The following is a 20,495-nucleotide window of genomic DNA, read 5'->3' on the forward strand; positions in this document are numbered from 1 at the left end:
TTTTTTTTTTTTTTTTTTTTTTTTTTGAGGTAGAGTTTCAGTAGGTTGAACAGATGAATTTAAACTTGGCAATCCTCATGTCTCAGCCTCTGATTTCTAAGATTATAGGTGCATGCCACCACAATTAGTTCAAAGTAACATTCTTGTTGTTTTCATAGTTTATGATACTGTTGTGACTTGTCTTGAGTCATTCATATATTAAGTGAATTTTGATTATTGCCATTTTTTTTTTTTTTTTTGCAGTTTTAATAGTAGTGTTAATAAGAACCCTGGCCTCAGAAAAGTTACTTTGTTTAACCTTCATAATTTTTCATGAAAGGTTGTATTTTTACTCTTGTTTTGTTGATGAGGAAGTTGCACATTAAGGGTTGAGCATTTATAATATGACTGCTATAAACTTTGATTTCTATATTTATGTGGTCAAAGTTTTGGTTTATAATGTCTAGTTCCTTAAGTAATATAGAATATAAACTTGAAGCTAGTTTTATTTCAATATGGTCTCCAAGAAAATTCTGTCCAAGAAAATAAGTTAACTGAAGTTTGTATTTTATAGTTTGGAAGACTTCACTAATTGGGTCTCTAAGGCAATAAATTCTCGAGAAACTGATCATCTCATCAATTCTGTGAGTTGTTAGATTGCATCATATATTCTCTGGGTTATTTCTAAGTTTAGAATATACAATTTCCTATTTAGAAGTTGTTATTATGCAGCTTAATAATTTTTATTCCAAACACAATTAAACATTTATATTTATAGTGTGGGAGATGAGGTCATGAGTCCTGATTTTGTGTGTGTGTGCGTGTGTGTGCTGCAGGGCATCAAACTTGGGGCCTAACACATGCAAGGGAAGCACTCCTAAGCTGTGCTCCAGGCCTTGTGTTTTGTGCCTTCAAGGGTCCATCCCTTTCTGTTCTTTAATGAGGCTAGAAATCTGGACTACATTAGGATGTAGGATATGGAGATATTTTTCACCTAGTAAGTATCATTATTGAATTGATCTAGTTCAATAGAGAGCTCAAGATTAAAACCAAAAGGTAGGGGCATCAGTATTAACTGTATAAATGCTGACGGCTCACTGTAATGATTAAACATGGCATTAAGTTGTGCTGACATGCTGTGGGCACGTTTGCTACTGTGCTGGTACTGGGTGCACTTAATGAAACAGAGTGTTTTTAGCTTAGCAGAATGCTCAGGAACAAACAAATGTAGAAACACACTGCGAGGTGGGACCTTTGCAGAAGTAAGTCAAAGCATATTTTGAAAAATTCTTTACTTCCCCATTCTAAATTTTCCTTACAGCAGCAAATAATAAAGTTTATAGTTGTTTGGTAGCCCACATCTATAATCTCAGCACTATAGAAGGCTGAGACAGGAGGATTGGAAGTTTGTGCCCAGCCTGCAACTTCAGAAACTTAGCCCTGTCCTAAAAACAAAACAAAACAACAACAACAAAAAAAACACCAAAAAAACCCCAAAACAAAACCAAGGCAGGGATATAGTTTAGTGCTAAGGTCTTGGGTTCAATCTCTAGTACCATAAAAATAAATAAAACTAAATTTACTTCTTAGCATTAATAATTCTCGTCTCTGTCTTCCTTTTGCCTGAAGGACTTGGGATCGCCTAGTGGGGCAGACCCACTCACTGGAGATCCTCAGCCAGAAGCACGGTGCCCATCTGCCTCCGGGTACCGCCTCCGCTGCCTGGATACCTTCAGGGGGTAAGTGCATTCCCTATGAAGCAGGGGGACATGTACTCCCTGATTACATAATTATACACCAACACACTTTAAAGCCTTTTATCTTCTAAACTGGAAAAGGTTTTTTGGATTTAAAAATAAAAGTCAATTGCGTCTCCTTACTTGAAAAGTGTGATGAGGAGCTGGAATGTGGTTCAGTGGCAGAGTGCTTTGCTGATACCACAAAGACAAATAATAAATTAAAACAAAACAAAACAATAGAAAAGTAAAAAAGAGAGGGCCAGCAACATAGCTCAGCAGACTAAGTGCCTGCTAGGCAAGCGCAGGGTTTGGTCCCTGCCCCTGGATACACTGAGCTGGCCACAGAGACTGGGCATGGTGGTGCACACCTGTAATCCCAGTGCTGGAGAGGCTGAAAACAGGAGGAGCACTATGAGTCTGAGCTGCGTAGTGAGACCCTGTGCCAGATACATAACAAGAGGAAAAAAAAGCTAACTACAAATTTGTCATTATATCCAATATTACAAGTTGATAGAGTGGAGTGGTTAGGACAAAACCACAATCAGCTACTGGTACATATAACCTGTTCAGTATCTTACTTGCTTTCAGATAACTAGGCATTTGTTCCATTTGTAAATCAGAGGCAGTCAAGAGAGTATATCAATTTTCATATTTTAAATTAAGGAAAATGATTGTTTCTTGGTATGTTTTCCCCCAATCAGCTTGGTAACAATAGTGCATGGTTTCACCAAATTATTATTACCTATATTTCTAATGCAAAATTAACAATTTTTCTTTAAATTATAAAGTATTAAACACCTTGAAAATATTTAAAAAATTCTCAGCTTGCTTGGGTTCTTGTTTTTTTAATATAGGGCCGCACTATGCAGCTTAGACTCATAGTGGTCCTCTTGTCTCAGCCCCTCCAGTGCTGGGACTACAGGCATGTGCCACCATGCTCCATTTTGGGGCCAGCATGGCATGTGGTCCTGGGGAATCAAAGCCAGGTCCTTGTGCTTGCCAAGCAGGCGCTTAGACCACTGAGCTATCTTCCCAGCCTACCAGAGTTATGGAATCCTGGTAGGTTCTGTTTGAAAGCAGGACACACTGGTTGAGTATCATTTATCCAAAATATTTGGTAGTAAGAAAGTTTCAGATTTTTAGTTATTTATATAAACATATATCTTGGGGTTAGGACCCAAGTTTAAATAGAAATTTTTTTGTGTGTACATAGCTTGAAGATAGTTTTACATGTTTAATGTGCCTATGTGTTTTCATTTTGTAAGTTTTGGTGCTTGAGGATTGAATCTAAGGCATCACATGCTAATAAGCACACACCTCTAGCCCTGAGCTACACCTCTAGCTCTAGGCTATGTGGGATTTTCCATCATGTCAACTTTCAAAAATTTTTGTATTTGGGAGCATTTTGGATTTTCAGATTAGGGATATGTACTGGTAATAAAGGGCATTTTAAATAATAAAATTTATATTTAAACTTGGGTCCCAACCCCAAGATATATCGTTATATTTATGCAAATGGTAATAATTGATTCCAGTTTCTGAGTTCTAGGTGCCATTTACTATGTGTCATAATTTATTTGTCTTTCCACAATTCCTATAAGATGTATACTTTTGATATGCCTGCTTTACAGATGGAAAAATTGTGCCATTGAGTTAAATAATTATTGGTCATTCAGATACTAAAGGAGAAAGGATTAGATTCTAAGCAGTTATATTACAGAGACTCCACGGATTATGCCTTTAGCATCTTCATCTTCAGCATTCTGTATTTAACATCAAGCAATAGTATAGGCTGGGCACACACCTGTAACCCCAGCACTTGGGGGCTGAGGCAAGAAACTCCTTGAGTTCAAGGCCAGCCTTTCCTACAAAGTGAGTTCCAGCCTGAACTGCAAGTGAAACTGTCTTAAAAAAACAAAACAAACAAATAAAAAAACCCCTAAAAACTAAAACCAAAAATTAATACTGTATTCTTTTTTTCACTCACAATTGCCACTTTTGGAATTCAGGTATTCACAGATGGACAGAAACTAACATTTAGGCACATTAAATGTCTAAAATGGGCCAAGCAGTACTAAGGCGTTGTACTGGACCCTTTTCACTGTAGTGGTCACATGTGGGATTTTCCCTCTTTTTCATGGTTAATTTATGAGAGTCTTAGAGTCTCATGATCGTTAAGAGGAAAGGACTCAAGGTTTGAATTTTTAGCCCTCTGAATTAAATGACTGTCTTCTATGACATTTTACCTTAGATACTGAATTATTAGGGTAAAATTGAGTTATTGGAAGTGTTTTACTGTTTTCAAGTAATATGGTTTAGTGCTGTAGTGTAAATTTTTCTTGAGACATCATGTTGTAAATGTTGCCAACAGAATTATAGTGTATGGTTTCAATTGTGATTAGAAAATAATAGTTTCATGCTCTTCAAATCTCTTCTTGTGTCATAAAGTTCTATTAGAATCATGTTAATGTATGGCCACATGCTGTGAGGATAAATGCGTATCTGTGGTTCAGCAATTCCTTGTCACATTGCAAATGCTGAAGGTATTTTCTTTTTTGGCTTTATAGGATAGCTCTCGTCCTCATGGTCTTTGTTAATTATGGAGGAGGAAGATATTGGTACTTCAAACATTCCAGTTGGAATGGTAAGATATTTTCTATAGGTAGCATTGCTTATAGCTCTGAAGAAGAGATTCTGAATAACATTGCTTAAAGCTAGTGGTCTAGTTCACATACTTCTACTTTGGTTTTCCATGTCTAGTTATGGTTAGGAGAACCCTGAGATTGATTCTGAGTCTCAAGGGAGAGTTTGTATTTGTTATCATCTCTCTGAGTTACACTCTCTGTATCAGTATGTACTGAACTTCATTTTTAAATTGAAAATGTTTATAGAATTCTCTTTCTTATCATTTATACTTATGTTGTTCTACAGGACTGACAGTGGCTGACCTTGTATTCCCATGGTGAGTTGGCATTCTACTATCACACTTTTAATAGGTCATCTCTAGGATTTTTGTCTTTCAGACAATGCTTGAGTCCCTCTCTCAGACCAGTCTTTTTTTTTGGGGACCACAAAACTGTATTTGCCATTATAAAATCCTTCCAAAGTTGTGGGGTGTTTTTTTTGTATTGGGAATTGAACCTAGGGCCTTCACACTGATTTACATCCCCAGCTCTTTTTTATTTTGAGACAGTGTTTCACTAAGTCACTAATTGCCAACCCTGGGCTTGAACTTGAAATCTTTTTGTCTTAGCCTTCCCCAGAATGGTATGATTATAGATATGCATCACCATGCCTAGCTATTAGGTAGTTCTTGTGTTTGTCATTATGCTTATGCATGTATGTACAAAGGACAAGTGAGTTTTTTTTCATGTATTTAGTACAGGGTCTACAGGGTCTCACTATGTAGACTTTTTTTTTTTGTGGTACCGGGGATTAAACTCAGGACTCTGCGTTTGCCAGGCAAGCACTTATTCTACTGAGCTATCTCCCCGGCCCTGGTCTCACTATGTAGATCAGACTCATAGATTCTCCTGTTTTCAGCCTCCCAAGCTCTGGGATTACAGGCATGCGCCACCACACCCAGTCTCAATCGTCCTGAGTCTCAGTCGCCACTTCAGTGTGTCTCAGGCATGTCTGGGGCAGGCTGGCATGCTGGGGATCAAACCACAGCAGCTGTGCTCTGCCTAAGCAGGTGCTTTAGTCTGTTGAGCTATCTGTATGGCCCTAAGTGATTTTTTTAAATGTGTGTGATGCTGGGGATTAAACCTAGAGCCTCATGCTGCTAAGTGTGTGCTCTGCCATTGAACTATAGCCCCAGCCCAGAAATGATTGATTTTTTTTAGCAAGCATTATGTTAGAACAGATACGATATTTTAAAATCCTGCAGAATATCATAAATTCTAAATATATGGTTAAATTCCATTACACCTGAAAATGTGTAAAATTATATTTCTTAAAGGAAATACAGTATATTGGTATTTGTAGTTACGAATAAATATGTAACAGGCAATAGTAATAACAAATTAAAATTTAATATAAGAGTTAAATTTAATGTAAACTTTCTGTTTATCCATGGATTCTTATTTTTTGTAGGGGACACTTCCCATATGATGTGCAATTTGTACCTTTGCTATATTGCTTTGAGCAGCTCTGCTGCATCTTTAAGAGACATTTCCAGGAGACTGTTTTATGTCATTGGTCCTTTGTATTTTATTACTAATATGAACTCAGTTTTTGGAAAGAAGCTGATTGTTTTCTGAAATGGATCTGGTAGGATACATTTTACATGCCTAAAAAACTGATCACCATTGTCCTGCTTAGTTTTCTACTGGGATTGAATTCAGGAATTTTCTACTATTGAGTTACCTCTACAGTTCTATTGTTGTTATTAATAATGATAATTGTTATTATTTTGGAACAGAATGTTGCTAGTTATGTAGGCTGGCCTCCAGCTTGTGATCCTGTGTTAGCTTTCTGAGTAACTGAGTTCATGGGTGTGTGTGTCTATGCCTGACTTGATAATTACTTATGCATATTCTTTGTAAGGCTTCCTTTTGAGAAATTTCTAGTTACTATAAGCTTTTTTTCCCCCTCCCAAGTACTGGGGATTGAACCCAGGGCCTTTGTACTGTGCTGTAGTTCTAGCCCCCCACCCTCACTCCAGTATACTTGAGTTTTCATTTTGAGACATGTTCTCAAAAACCTAAGCTGCTCAGGCTCGGCTCAAACTTGTGATCCTCTTGCTTCAGCCTATCAGAGTCCTGAAGTTACACATACTTGTCACCACGCCCTACTTGAGCTTCTCATCTGATTGAGGTCACCTTGGAAAAAAAGCCAAGGCACCCCCAGGCATGCAGCAAGAGCAAACTCATCTCTGTGACTTTTCACTAAATAACTAGAAAAATTAGCAGTATGATTTTCTTTTAAAGAGACATTTTGAAATTATTGAAATGCTTTGTTCCTCAGTGCCATTGAGGGCATGCTAGGGCAAAGTCTGGTTGTTTGTATTAGATGTCATTATTTTTCTCTGACAGTTAATTGGAAAGGTTGTGCTTGGAAATTTTATTTATTACTAAAACATTTTCTTTTAAGGTATGTCTTGAACATCTGATGCCAGAATTTTCATAGCACAACAGGTTATATGCCAACCTCTCCCTCAGCTCTTGGCTGAATGTTAAAAACTGGCTACTCTCTGGTAGTCTCCTGCAAAATATTAGTGATGCATAGATGAAAAATCACAAATGGGATAGATATAATCAGAATATACACATTGAAACCCAGGATATTTTGTAAAATACATAGGCACTGATAATAAAAGAAAAAATTAAAAATGAACATCTAATAGATTTTTTTTTTTAGGTTTGTGTTTATTATGGGATCTTCGATTTTTCTATCAGTGACTTCTGTACTTCAGCGGGGATGTTCAAAATTCAAATTACTGGGGAAAATTGCATGGAGGAGTTTCCTTTTAATTTGTATAGGAATTTTCATTGTGAACCCCAATTATTGCCTTGGTCCATGTAAGTATTTTCTCCCCCTTTTTAGTATATATTTAGGTTGAACACTGGAAAATGTATGTTATAATTTATAGCCTTGTCTATATATTGATCCATCACACCGCTAGAAATGGAACCCAGGTTGTTGTGCATGCTAGCCATGCACTTTATCACTGCTCTGTAGCTCCACTTGTTACCATTTGAATGAAATGTTATTTCTCCATCTCAGGTATCTGCAAAAAGAACTCTTGTTAGGAAAACATATATAATGCTTGTGTAACTTTGGGCATTATTCTTATTATCATCTTGGACTTTTAGATCTAGGAGGATCCTCTGAATGTGAATCCTGTTCACATTCATTTGCTGTATGAAAGAAAAGTCTGAGACCATGAGAGATTCAAGTTTTCTCTGGTGTATGTGTGCATAGAGCAGGACAGCGCAGAGGCAGACCAGGTCCTTATTCTCAGGCCCTGCTTTCTATCCATTTTGTTTTCTTTTTTGGTCCACATGGAGTGGTGATTTTGAGAAACCCTTTGTTATCTTGTGTATGCCAGCTGGGTTGCTGGGGAGGATGATGGCTTTGCCATTCCTGTAACAGCATGTGGTAAGGCAGGGCTATCAGCAGATGAGTGTAAAGTCCATGCTCTGTAGCAGCATCAGTGAGCAGTAGTCCCTGACCTCAAGTGGCTCTCATTAGCCAAACAGGACACACAAGTTTTGGCAGTAGCCAATTCAAGCTCTTAGGATTAAGTACTTTTATTGAAAGGCGGTTAGTACTAGGAGGACAGAGAGGTCCCTTATTGATGTTGTATGAGAGTAGATTTGATGGACTGCCAAAAAGAGAGCCATGGCTCTGGGTAGAGTTCCAGGGTTTGCCACAGCCTCACAGTTTTCCAGTTGATGCTGTCATGTCACATTTAGGTCAGGGAGAGTCCCTCAGTGGCTTGTTTTGAGTCTGCAAGTTCCTGTTAGACATGAAAGTGAAATTCAGATAACTGATGGGAAAGGCCAGCAGATGAAATTCAGTGTCAAGGGTAGTCCTTACCCTATCTCTCCCCCTAAGTAAGCTGTGTTTATTCTCAGTCTCCCAGCTAGCCAAGCTCTCAGGTTTGAGTTTGAGCTTTCTCCTGACCATCTTTCTTTTGAGTGGGACTGGCCTGCTCTCTTAGAACTTCAGCTTAAGCCATATCTCTTTTTTTTTTTTTTTTTTTTTGTGGAACCGGGGATTGACCTCAGGCTCTTGCGCTTGCCAGGAAAGTGTTTAATCCACTGAGCCATCTCCCCGGCCCCTTGAGCCATATCTCTTAACCAAGAACTTAAAAATACTTATTTAGTTGTAGTATAGGTATAGCTTCCCTTTTAGGAAAAAAATAACGTTTTTTTGGGGGTAAGATGAGACATTTTGGCCATGCCTTACCTAACTTGTTCTTCTGCAGTGTCTTGGAATAAAGTACGAATTCCTGGTGTTCTGCAGCGGTTGGGAGTTACGTACTTTGTGGTTGCTGTGTTGGAGCTCCTGTTTGCTAAACCCAGACATGAAAATTGTGTCTCGGTAAGAAATCATGTAAATATGTGATTAAAAAAGGGGGAAGTGTGTGATAAATAAAAGGGGGAGATATGTGATAAATTCATTTACAAAGTTTTTGGAACTTTTTTCATTCTGTGTGTAATACTGCCAGTTAATCAGCTGCATTTCTTTTTAAATTTCTTTTTATTAAATCTTTATATGTATCTGTATCTGGTTCAGAGGATTTATACCAGAGTCTTGCATATGCTTGTCAGGGGTTCTACCATTGAAATATAGTTCACCTCACTTTTTAACTACTCTTTTCCTGTGATACATCCTAGAGCATGTAGACAATATCAAACCTATTAAATAATGCTTTGCATTACTACTAAAAGGTCAAGAAAATAATCATTGGGAATTTCCAGGATACATACTGTAATATAGTTCTCTTGTATTTGCATTTGCAACTACGTACTGGCATACTTACTGTTTTCTACCCTGTCCCTCACTCAGAACAGAAGATTCCCTTTCCTTCGAGACGTCACCTGCAGTTGGTTCCAGTGGCTCCTCATTTTGCTCCTCGAAAGCATCTGGCTTGGCCTGACATTCTTGTTACCTGTTCCTGGATGCCCTACGTAAGTGGACCCTTGCCAGATAATCTCCTTTAGCATGTTACTTGCTTCCAAATCAAAGCTTCTAGGTTTATAGCTTTCAAATTTCTCAAGTTAGAGGATTTCTGTTTGACTTCTTTATGTCCTTTCAGGGGGAGAGATTATGGTTGATATTTTGTTGAATATTAGTTGAAATTGGTTGGGCCTTATGCCTTACCAGTGTTGGGAGCAGGTGAGTCACGTGTTGATGAAGGTGCAGGGAGGCAGAGGGATGTTTTAGACTTGTACCTAATTGAGGCTCTTTGAATGAGCCTGCATAAATATCTACTATATGCCACTCTCCTTTCTAAAGTCTCATTATTTATATATGTTTCACTTCCTAGTGGGTACCTGGGCCCTGGTGGTATTGGAGACTTGGGGAGATATGTAAACTGTACTGGAGGAGCCGCGGGCTACATTGACCACCTGCTCCTAGGAAGTGACCACTTGTACCAGCATCCTTCTTCTACGGTGTGTGATTGGCTTTTACATGAGACAGCTGTTTAGAAGCTCTGAAATTGAGGAAAATAGGAGTTGGCCTGCTTTAGATCATCTCCCTTTAGTAAAATGTGATAGGAACTAGTTTTTCTTTGAAAAATTAGCTAATTTGATGACTTCATCATGTGGCAGTAGGTGAGCATTATTTTAGACAATAAAGTAAGGATGAACTATATAAACGGAATAGCATTTAGTGCTTTCTATACATCTCAGGACAGATTTACAGGCAATCTCCTCTGAAACAGAGATTTCTATGCAGGAATGTCACAGAGAATCTTTGTTGGATCGATCCCTGTTGGGGAAGGAAGGAGGCAGGGCTGGGCAGAGTGAGAAGTTGAACTGCACTGCAGGCCCAACAGAGAAAGACCTAAGGAGAAGCTGGGTACAACTGTAGAACTGCATACACTGGGGTGAGGGATTGGGCCCCATGTTCCTTGTTGGGTATGGACTGCCCCAGCAGGAGTAACACCTGCAGAGCTTCAGAGGCAGCTTTTTTTTTTTTTTTTTTCAATACTAGGGATGGAACTCAGGGTCTGTCACACATTCCCACTCAGCTACAGCCCCAGCCTTGCAGTATCTTTATTTTAAGACAGTTCAGAAGAACTCAACTGGAAACTTTTAGCAGTTAATTTTTAATTTTGCTAGCAGCTGAGGAGTGAAGGCTTTGGTCCTGAAAGGGTAGGAGGCTCTGCTGGTAGTCTGTACAGCTACACTGTATGTTTTCAAATTTCTATACAGTCAGCATTTATTTTATAATGAAAACACAGTTTTATTTTTTTATTTTACTGTGTTCTGTAGATGTTGGGGACTAAACCCAGGTCATGTGCACGCTATACACAGCCACTCTAAGTGTATTTTGAAATGTTATTTGCCTTAAGAGAAGATAGAAAGCTGTCATTGCCATAGTAGGTTAGAATAAAAAAGACTAATTCTAAAAATTATGAAGATGTACATTGTATTTAAAACTGTTCAAGTGGGAATCCGACACTTTACTGAGGCATTGTCCCAGGGACTCTGCATATCCTGGACACACCATATACTTGCATGCTCAGGAAGTAGTATGCCTGTGAGTACTGTAAGTCAGCAGTGAATTTCTGCAGCAAAACCAAAATCAAACAAAATAAAAAATGTTGAGTTGCGAGTTTCAGCATTCAAGTTTGTATTTAGACTGAGAGTTGCTCATGTTCATTTCCATGGTCAGTGAGTAAAGGCTGCCTCCTTGTTCTGTTTTGTGAAGGTGCTGTATCACACCAAGGTGGCCTATGATCCAGAAGGAATCTTGGGGACCATCAACTCCATTGTGATGGCATTTTTAGGGGTTCAGGTATTTGCTCATTTCAGTAGCACACATTTTTTCTGATAGTGTATGATTACCAATTAAACTACTTCATTAAAATAGATGCATATCCTTTTCTTTGCTACAATACTAAATTGTGTTCAGGTTCAACAGATTGTACAAAACCAGAAGTTCCTAACACTTGCACAAATAGATGTAATTCTTATATTCTAAAAAAATTTCTTATTTATGTGCTCATGTTAGTCAAGCAGTTTTGGATAAAAGATGAGCTTGCTGAAGTATGCAGAGTATTCAGACATTAGTGACCATGAGAAATCACCTTGTCAGGTGTGCTATTTATTTATTTAATGTATTTAGTCTCAGGGTCTCACTGAGTAGATCGGACTCATAGTGATCCTCCTGTTTTTGGCCTCCCAAGCGCTGGGATTACAGGTGCATGCCACCACGCCCAGTCTCAGTTGTCTCAGCGTGCCCCCGGGGTGGGGCCATCATGGCACACAGGGGATTGAACTATTTATTGTTTGTATATCTATCTCACCATGTTTCTGATGCTGTTAAAACAAATAAGCAAACAAACCCAAACAAGCAACAATAGCAAAAACAGAGACAAGATAACGTCTAAAGAGCAGCAAGTTATTTCTTGCAGTTCTTGAATCTGGGATGTCCAAGATCCAGGTGCTGGCAGGTTCATTGTCTGGTGAGGGTCTGGCCTCTGCTTCCAAGATGGTAACTTGAACTGAGCATCTTGCAGAGGACAAGCACTGTGTCCTTACCTGGTGGAAGGTGCAAGGGCAGAGCCTTGAAACTGGCTATTTCAAGCCTTTATTATGATGTAAAATGCATTCATGAGGGCAGCGCCATCAGACATGCACATCGTAGTCAACACTGTATGGTTTCAGAGTATTCATGTTTTCTGTCAAGGTTAATAGAGGTGTTTCCTTGAATGCACTTGCTGTAATTCTGAGCAGTCTATATGTGTCTTCCTAAAATTCTCCTTACTGGTGCTTGAAACTGTTTGAGGTTTAGTGAAGTGGGAGGGAGAAAACTGGTAAAGCTGTGCTCTGAATGAGAAGGCTCTTCATGCATGCTATCTGCTAGTGTGGCCACTAACCAGGTGGTGGGCAGTGCCTGAGATGTGGCAAGCTTCAGGAATGAAGTTTTTAGCTTACTTAATTATAATTAATTCAGGTTAAATTTAAAGTCAGATGTGGCTTTTGGTTCCTAAATTGGTTAGTAGAGATGGAAAGCATACACATTTTGGTGATTAAATAATTTTGTAGTTAAAGATTACTACACTATCACTATAGCACTGTCTAGTTCATAAACAAGTCTGCTGAATTATTTAGCTCTCTAGGGAAATCCCTGCTAGCTGAGCCAGCTCATCCAGGGTGGAGGCTGAGCATGGCCTGGAACCACAGTGGGGTGGAGTCCAGCTCTGTCACCTTCTGCTGGCAATTACAGTGATGCCCTGGTTTATGAATTTAATTTGTTTTATGATTTTAGGAAAGATGATTGCATTTGTGTTTGTGTGGGAAGATGAACATGGTCATGTTTGTCATCCAGTATGGAGTTTGTGCATAGATGCAAGATTTTTCCAAATGCCATTTGTGAATCAGATTGTTTGCAAACAGAAGCATTTGTGAACCAGGACACTGTATTATTGTATCTCAGTCTGCTGAGCTACACCATCACCTGCTTTATTAGGGGCATTTTGATGGTTAAGTAAGTTAATTCCTGTAAAGTTCTAAGAACTGCACATAGAAAACTTCCATAAATTTTAACTATTATTATTAGCACTTTTATTCTTTGATGTTTTCAAATATTCCTAATTTCAGTGGGATTTCATGCAAAGTACTAGTGGGGTTTTTAAAAATGTCTCTGCCTATAGTTCCATTGTGTCTTGCCTTCATAGTTGCTGGGGATATAGTTTGGTGGCTCAGTATCTGCATAGCAAGTGCCAGGCCAAGTTCAATTTCCAGTATGTAAACAAAACAAACAGAACACCTTCCTGTGTAGTGCTGCCAGACTGGTGGTTTAGCAGGCCAAGCTGTGCAGGTCTCTTAGCACTTTGGGGTCATATTTTCCTTGGCTCTCCATTGCTTATGAAGGAAAAAAGCACTCCCCACCATTAACTTACTGTCTGCCCCCTTGTTTGTCCTCCCTACCCTCTAGCTTTCTGTGGCCCCTTAGAGATGTTAGCTTCTTTATTTTTTACTTTTTGTTACTGGGAATAGAACTCAGGATCTTGTGCTTGCCAGGCAAGTATTGTACCACTGAGCTACACCCCTGGCCTTCAGGGGCTTCTTTACACCTGTCCATGTTGCTCTGTGCCTGCTGTTCCCTTTGCTTCCACCCTCATGTTCTATGGCTGGCCCTCCATGGTACCCCCATCTAATGCTGACCTCCTTTCCCAGGGAGCACCTCATTTTCTCTCATTCTGCCTTGAGGGTGGGGAAGGGATGAGGTGTCATTCCTCCTGGAAGCCCTGCAATCTGAATGTGTGCTTAGTGAATGAATGTGCTTGTTGAGTGATTAAGACAATGAATGAGTATGAAACAATAATATGTCTTTGGAGAGTCCCTTGCTTATAATGTTTTCTTCTTCAGGCAGGGAAAATACTAACGTATTACAAGGGTCAGACCAAAGACATCCTCATTAGATTCACTGTCTGGTGTTGTGTTCTTGTAAGTACTGATGTTTCTTACCTAGATGGCTTTTCTTTACAATCATCTATATTTAAAAAGAAGTAAAGTATTTGTATTTAGCAACACTGCTATAGTATCTGTTACCATGTAGTGATCAGGACTATTTTTCACTTGAATAACAGAGGAACAAATCTTTTTTCTTATTTTTTTATTGTTTTGGTGTTAGAGATTGAACCCTCATCCATGCTGAACACTTATATTATACTAGTCAGCTACACCCTCATCTCCAAGGTGGAACAAATCTTTACACCTAAATTCTCAGGTTTATTTTCGTAGAATGCTGTGTTTATGAATACGATAGTGTTTGTCATCAAACAGTGACATGAGGAATGCCTAAAGAAATTGTGAGTTATAGATTCTGCATAGGAAATGTTATCAGGAAGACTAGGCATATAATAATGCTTTTTAAATGTCAGCTTTCAGATTTATATGTAAAATTTTTCTAAGTTTTTTTTTTTTAGTATTTTCTAAGTTTTACTTAGTGTTCATTTTATCCCTAATTTTGCATTTATGTTTCCTCTTAGGATTTGCTGTAATTTATTAATTAGTTTATCTTTTTCAACTCAGAGAAATACTGAAAAGTTAGTTTTGGAGAATTGGTTTTTAATTATGTCTCTTAAAATATGTTTCCACTTAAAAGGATAAAATGGCCACAATTTTTAGCCTCCTTTAAACAGATATTTTGTTTTGAAACACAATTATTATTTTGAAATCATAGTAGAAAACTAACATCCATCTCCCTATTTTAGGGGCTTATTTCTGTTGCTTTGACAAAAATGTCTCAAAATGAAGGCTTTATTCCAGTAAACAAAAATCTCTGGTAAGTATAGAAGTGTCATTTAATGTTGGTGATTTTCTGAGATAAAATTGAATGTGTTTGTCCCGAGCATCACTCATTCAGCTCTTCACAGGTCCATTTCCTATGTCACCGCACTGAGTGCTTTTGCCTTCTTTATCCTGCTGGCCCTGTACTTGGTTGTTGATGTGAAGGGGCTGTGGACAGGAACCCCATTCTTTTACCCAGGTGAGTCATCTCTACCCCCATACAGAGTTGGTAGAATGGCAGAGAGAGAATGCAGCAGGATTGTTCTCCCAGATTTCCAGGACAGCCTTGGCCTGTTCCAAAGCAGCCTACTCCGTTTTTCACCCATTTAGGCTTTGGAGTGATTGTATGACAATTTAAAAAAAATATATATATTTACTACAGGGTCTACAGGGTCTCAATGCACAGATTGAACTCAAAGTGATTGTCCTGTTTTCAGCCTCCCAAGTGCTAGGATTACAGGCATGCACTACCACACCCAGTCTCAGTTGGGTCTTGGCACCCTTTAGGGGCAGCACCAGCATGCCGGGGATTGAACCTGGTCACTGCATCTGCCTAAGCAGGTGCTTTAATTCACTGAGCTATCTGGTTGGCCCTGTATGACAATTAATAATCCACTTTTTTCTTCAGGCAAAACCAAATTGTGGAGTATCAGAAATGATGCAGGGCATATTGTCCAGTTTTTAGAATTTGGAAATAGGACTATGCTTTCTTATTGCCAGTGTATTACCTGAAAGATTATATCTCTAAGAAATGGAAAGAGATGATATTAAGAGATAAGTGGAATGAGTCCGATGTATTTTAAAGGACTGAGAGACCAGAACATTTCAGTGGACATTCATTTTATTTAGGTCTTTGAATCTAGTAATAGTTAACATTTTTTGAATCTTAAATTTTCTGTCTAAAAAATACGAGTAAAACTTATCATTTTCCTTTCAGATTTGATATGGAAAAATTCATTGTGGGGTTGGTGGTGCACCTCAGTTGTACAGCACATGCTTAGTATGTGTGGTGCCCTGAGTTGTCTTCAGCACCACAAACAAGCAATGAAAGAGAATTCACTGATATAAAGTGATTATTTTCTAATACTGTTTGCCTTTAAATATCTGAGATGTGGGTGGGTGCATTACTTATTTTTGCTGGTAGCCAGCAGGGCTAGGGCATGGTTTTTACTTTTTTATTGAACTTATTCAAGGAATTATATCCATTATCTGATGTGACTCAGGACAAACTTCTCTATATCTCTCTTTAAGGAATGAATTCTATTCTGGTGTATGTTGGCCATGAAGTGTTTGAGAATTACTTTCCCTTTCAATGGGAGCTGGAGGATAACCAGTCACACAAAGAACATTTAATTCAGAATATAGTCACCACTGCGCTCTGGGTGTTCATTGCCTATGTTCTCTACAAAAAGAAGATTTTTTGGAAAATCTGATCTACCACTAAAATGTGTTGCTGGAAGAATCTAGTGGGTCTGAAGAAGTACTGAAAAAGCCTTTCTAGGAATCATCTGTGATAAAACTGGTAGTTTGTTTCCAGATTATTGTGAAAGATGCTGAACTAAAATTGGCTCTCTGGAATTCCTGATACGACTTACAGACTTTTCTCTGTACATTTATGACTTATATATTTGGAAACTTAGTCTTTTTCTTCATCTACCACAGAAATGGATGTATTTGGAGCTGCATTCTAAGGAAATTGTAAACCCCTCTCCCATTTTGGCTCTGTAGTTCAGGCTAGCCTTAAACTCACTGTGTAGCCCAAATTGGCCTTGAACTCATGTGTATCCCTCTGCCTCAAACTCCCAAGTGCTGGGATTGCAGGTATGAACCACCATGCCTATGCTGTGAACTATCAGTCTGATGTAAAGTTCTCTTGAACATAATTTTATAAATATATCCTTATATACTCTGATATTAAACATTGAACTATCTCAGATATTTCTCTATTCTAGTGCTTTTCTTTGTACTTTGTTTGTGATACACAGTGGGACTGTCTAACTCATTTCATCTTACCTTTTCTTCAAGGACTAGTTTCTTTAGCCCCAACTTCTATTGTGGATATTGGTTGAAAAGTTTCCAGGGTTTTTAAAACTCCTCTATTTGGTGCCAGTAAGTTCAACAATTTTTCTCCATTACTTTCTGATCCTTCCTACATGCTCTACCCCACTCCTCAGATGAAATATTCTAGCCAAATTATCTGCCACTGTCACATTCTGGCATTTGTCTTACTTTTCTCGCTGTTCTCTTCATCTCTGACCTTGCCCAGAGCTCCCATTACCTCCCCAGATCTGAACTCTATGGGTTGGCATACCTCTCCCCTTCATTGGCTTTCAGTCAAGCAACTCTCACCATCCCTTGAAGACCAGATCACCCCTATCACTCCCAGTGCCATTACCCAGTCCCCAGTCAGGCTCAGAGGGGACTAAAGCTTATTATCTCTTGCTTGTTCCAACATGGGCTTCTGGTTTGTATCAGCTCTCCACATAATCCGCATCCTCCCTATTTGAAAGACAGATGGTGCATACAGATTGGTTCAGGGCCTCTGTGCTATCAGATAGTCCTTATATGTATTACAGCACCTAACTCATACATAGTTTTGTCTTATTTGCACCTGTCTGCTACCCCAGTCTACTCAGTCCTAGATTTGAAGGATGCTTTCTTTCCCTTTCCCATTCATCCCTCCTCACAACCTCTCTTTGTCTTTACCTGGGCAGACCTTGACTGTTGGCAGTCCCAACAGCTGACCTGGGCTGTCTTCTCACAAGGCTTCAGACACAGCCCCCATTATTTCAGCTGGGCACTTGCCCATGACTTGCTCTCTTCTCCATTCAATTCCCACCTCATACAACTTGTAGACAATCTTCTCCCCTGAATCTTTACTCTACTGCTCTTATAACACTTAGACACAAAGGGCTACCATGTGTCTCCATCCAAAGCTCAGATCTACTTTCTGCCTACCACCTATTTGGGTGTTATTCTGCATAAACAAATTTAAGCCCTTCATCCTAATTGTGTGCAGTTAATTTCTCAGATTCGCATCCCCACCACAAAGTAACAAGTTACTCCTTTCTTGGAGTGGTAGGATACTTATGTTTCTGTGTTCCTGGCTTTGTTCTCCATACCAAATCCTTATATCAGCCTTAGAAAAGGGGATGCAGCTGAACCTTTAGATCATACCAACTTTCCTTATTCTTCCTTTCAGACCTTAAAAGATGCTTCCTCCAGCTATGGCTTTGTCAGACTCTGCTCAGTCTTTCTGTCTATATAATATAGAGCATGGCAGTTGTGCAGTTGCCATTCTAGCCCAGGGACCAGTCTCATTTCTAGTTGCTTTGCTATCCAAACTTGATCCTAGTGTCTTAGATCAGTCAGCCTGCTTATAAACCTGCTGCTGCATCTTTAATACATACAAAAGCTCTAAAAATTACTAGATATGCACCACTCATGCTGTATTATTCCCACAACCTGCAGTCTCATATCCTCATCACATCTCATCTGTGCCCCTCATACCTTACCCTACTGTAACTGTAGCCTTGGGTGGTGACTTTGATCCTGCTTCTTATCTCATATGTACTCTGTCTCCTAAGATGCCAGATCCACCTGACTGTCTGTCCTCTACTTGATATCCTCATCCTTTCCTCACATCTCAGCTTTCCCCTGGTCTACCCTGATCACTCTTGGTTTCTTGATGGGAGTTCCTGTAAGGCTTCCCACTCATTGGCAGCTAAGGCAGGATGTGCAGTTGTCTCATGTCACTGTTATAGAAGCTGCAGTTTCTCCCTCGTCCACTACCTCTCAAGCTGAACTGAGTGCTCTGACTCATGCCCTTATGCTGGCCAAAGGCTTACAGGTTAACATCTATGCAGACTCCAAGTATGCATTTCACATATCTCATAATCACACTGTCGTACAGGCAGAGAGGATTTCTCCTCAGGAATCCTAATCATTAAAGCCCCATACTTTAAGGCCCTTCTCCAGGCAGTTCTACGAACATGAATGGCTATACTTCACTGTAGGGGACAACGAAGACTCTTAGATCCCACAGCTGTTGGGAATGCCTTTGAAGCTAAAGCAACAAAGGAAGGAGCTAATTTCTCCTAGTATGTTACAGAAGGCAATAATATTTTGCCTTTTCCTGTTTCACCCTCATGTACTCTGAGCATCAAATAATACCAGAACTACCCTCAAAAGGAGGGGCGATTCCTAGATCAAGGAAGATTCCTCCCTGCCTCACAAGCCCACAGTACCTTGTCATCTCTGCATGATAATTTTCAGGGAGGTTACAAACCATTAGCCTGTCTACTTAAGTCTCTTGTCTGCTTTCCTTCCTGGAGGATCCTCCTTAAGACTTAGAGCTCAGTGCCATGTCTTCCAGGTAACTATACCCCAGAGTTCCCTGAGGCCCCACCTTTTGCAACACAGCAGGCTGAGGACTGGCAGATTGACTTCACTCATATGTCATGGGTACACACTTAAGATATCTTTTAGTCTGTGTTGACACCTTCACTGGGTGGGTGGAGGCTTTTCCCACCAGTTCAAAAAAAGCACCACCCATCACAGATTCTCTCCTAACTGGCATAATCACCTAGTTTGGTCTCCCCATGTTCATTGAATTAGATAATGGCCTAGCTTTTATTAGTGAAATTACCAAGGAGATGTTTAAGTCCTTAAAGATCCAGTGGAAGGTAGGTACCTATTGACCTCAGTCCTCCAGCAGAGTAGAAAGGAAAAATGGTTCACGTAAAGCCCATCTTATTAAACTTATTAAACACACCAGCTTCACAAAGACTGGGCCACTGTCCTCCCAATTGCTCTTTTAAGAGTGTTCCTTAGGGCTGGCCAAGTGGCTCGGGATTAAAGAGCTTGCAAGCAGGTGCAGGGGCTGGGGTGCGATCCTGGGCCTGCCATGCCGGCCCCACCCCCAGGGCTCTTAGGAGGCTGTAAACAGGCAGATCACTATGAGTTTGATCTAGTAGTGAGACCCTGAACACCCTGTAGACCCTTCCCTAAAATGACAAAAATAAATTAAAAAAAAAAAGTGTGCTTTAGTCTCCACCTATAGTTGGTTTGAACTTTTACACAGGAGCACCTTCCTGCTTGGACCAAACCTCAGCCCAGAGAAAAGCCCTATTGGAGATTATCTGCCAGTTTAATAACAGGTTCAAAAAGACATGCAACATGCTGCTGATCTACCTTCTGACACCTACCCAAATGATGACAACCTGGCTAATAAACTGGTTTTGATTAAAAATTTAAACCCCCAATCCCTACAGGCAAACAATGAGACCTTTCAGAATCATTTGTAGCACTGCAATGGCTGGCTGTCCATTTACAAGAACCTCCACAGTAGAGTCAACAGTCTCAAAGCTGTGCCCAGCTGACAATTTGTCTGACCTCTCCCCTTTGTGGAAGTCACAAATGGTCTCCCTCACATCTGTGAGGCTGACCAAATTCCCGGAAAACACCTCAGTGCTCTGCCAGTGTACATCATGTCACTTCATCTACTTTATTCAATTAGTTTATGCTGATTTGCAGGCTTCTACCTTTACCAGGATACACTGTAATTTGTCCCCAGAGGAAGTCACAGTATTTTCATTTTTTCTCACCCTTCTGTTTGATGATCAATAGGGAGACCCATGACAGATAAGGCAAACCTCAGACATCCCCTATTTTTACTTTGCCTCTTTGTGGGTCCTGCTTTCCATTCTTTTTTTTCTTTTTCCCCCCACAATTTTATTGAGAAATAAATAGCAATGAGACAGTTCCAAATTAAGTTGGTAGGACAGTTCCAATAATT

At 39.5% G+C, this 20,495-nt stretch overlaps 1 protein-coding gene across 1 annotated transcript in view; it reads left to right on the forward strand.

Moving 5' to 3' along the window:
• The window catches only part of Hgsnat (heparan-alpha-glucosaminide N-acetyltransferase), a 34,688-nt gene extending 18,054 nt beyond the window's left edge, over positions 1–16,634 (forward strand). Inside the window, exons 6-18 of the mRNA XM_023710079.1 lie at positions 554–623; positions 1,609–1,718; positions 4,286–4,362; positions 4,650–4,680; positions 7,080–7,240; positions 8,653–8,768; positions 9,237–9,358; positions 9,718–9,844; positions 11,109–11,195; positions 13,775–13,852; positions 14,623–14,693; positions 14,785–14,897; positions 15,950–16,634. Of these exons, the coding sequence (XP_023565847.1) occupies positions 554–623; positions 1,609–1,718; positions 4,286–4,362; positions 4,650–4,680; positions 7,080–7,240; positions 8,653–8,768; positions 9,237–9,358; positions 9,718–9,844; positions 11,109–11,195; positions 13,775–13,852; positions 14,623–14,693; positions 14,785–14,897; positions 15,950–16,131 (1,345 nt within the window). The 3' untranslated portion in view covers positions 16,132–16,634. The remainder of the gene's footprint in view (positions 1–553; positions 624–1,608; positions 1,719–4,285; positions 4,363–4,649; positions 4,681–7,079; positions 7,241–8,652; positions 8,769–9,236; positions 9,359–9,717; positions 9,845–11,108; positions 11,196–13,774; positions 13,853–14,622; positions 14,694–14,784; positions 14,898–15,949) is intronic.
• The last annotated feature ends 3,861 nt before the right edge of the window (positions 16,635–20,495 follow it).

Source organism: Octodon degus, unplaced genomic scaffold (assembly GCF_000260255.1).
Source record: "Octodon degus isolate 3935 unplaced genomic scaffold, OctDeg1.0 scaffold00016, whole genome shotgun sequence".
Classification (NCBI taxonomy): domain Eukaryota; kingdom Metazoa; phylum Chordata; class Mammalia; order Rodentia; family Octodontidae; genus Octodon; species Octodon degus.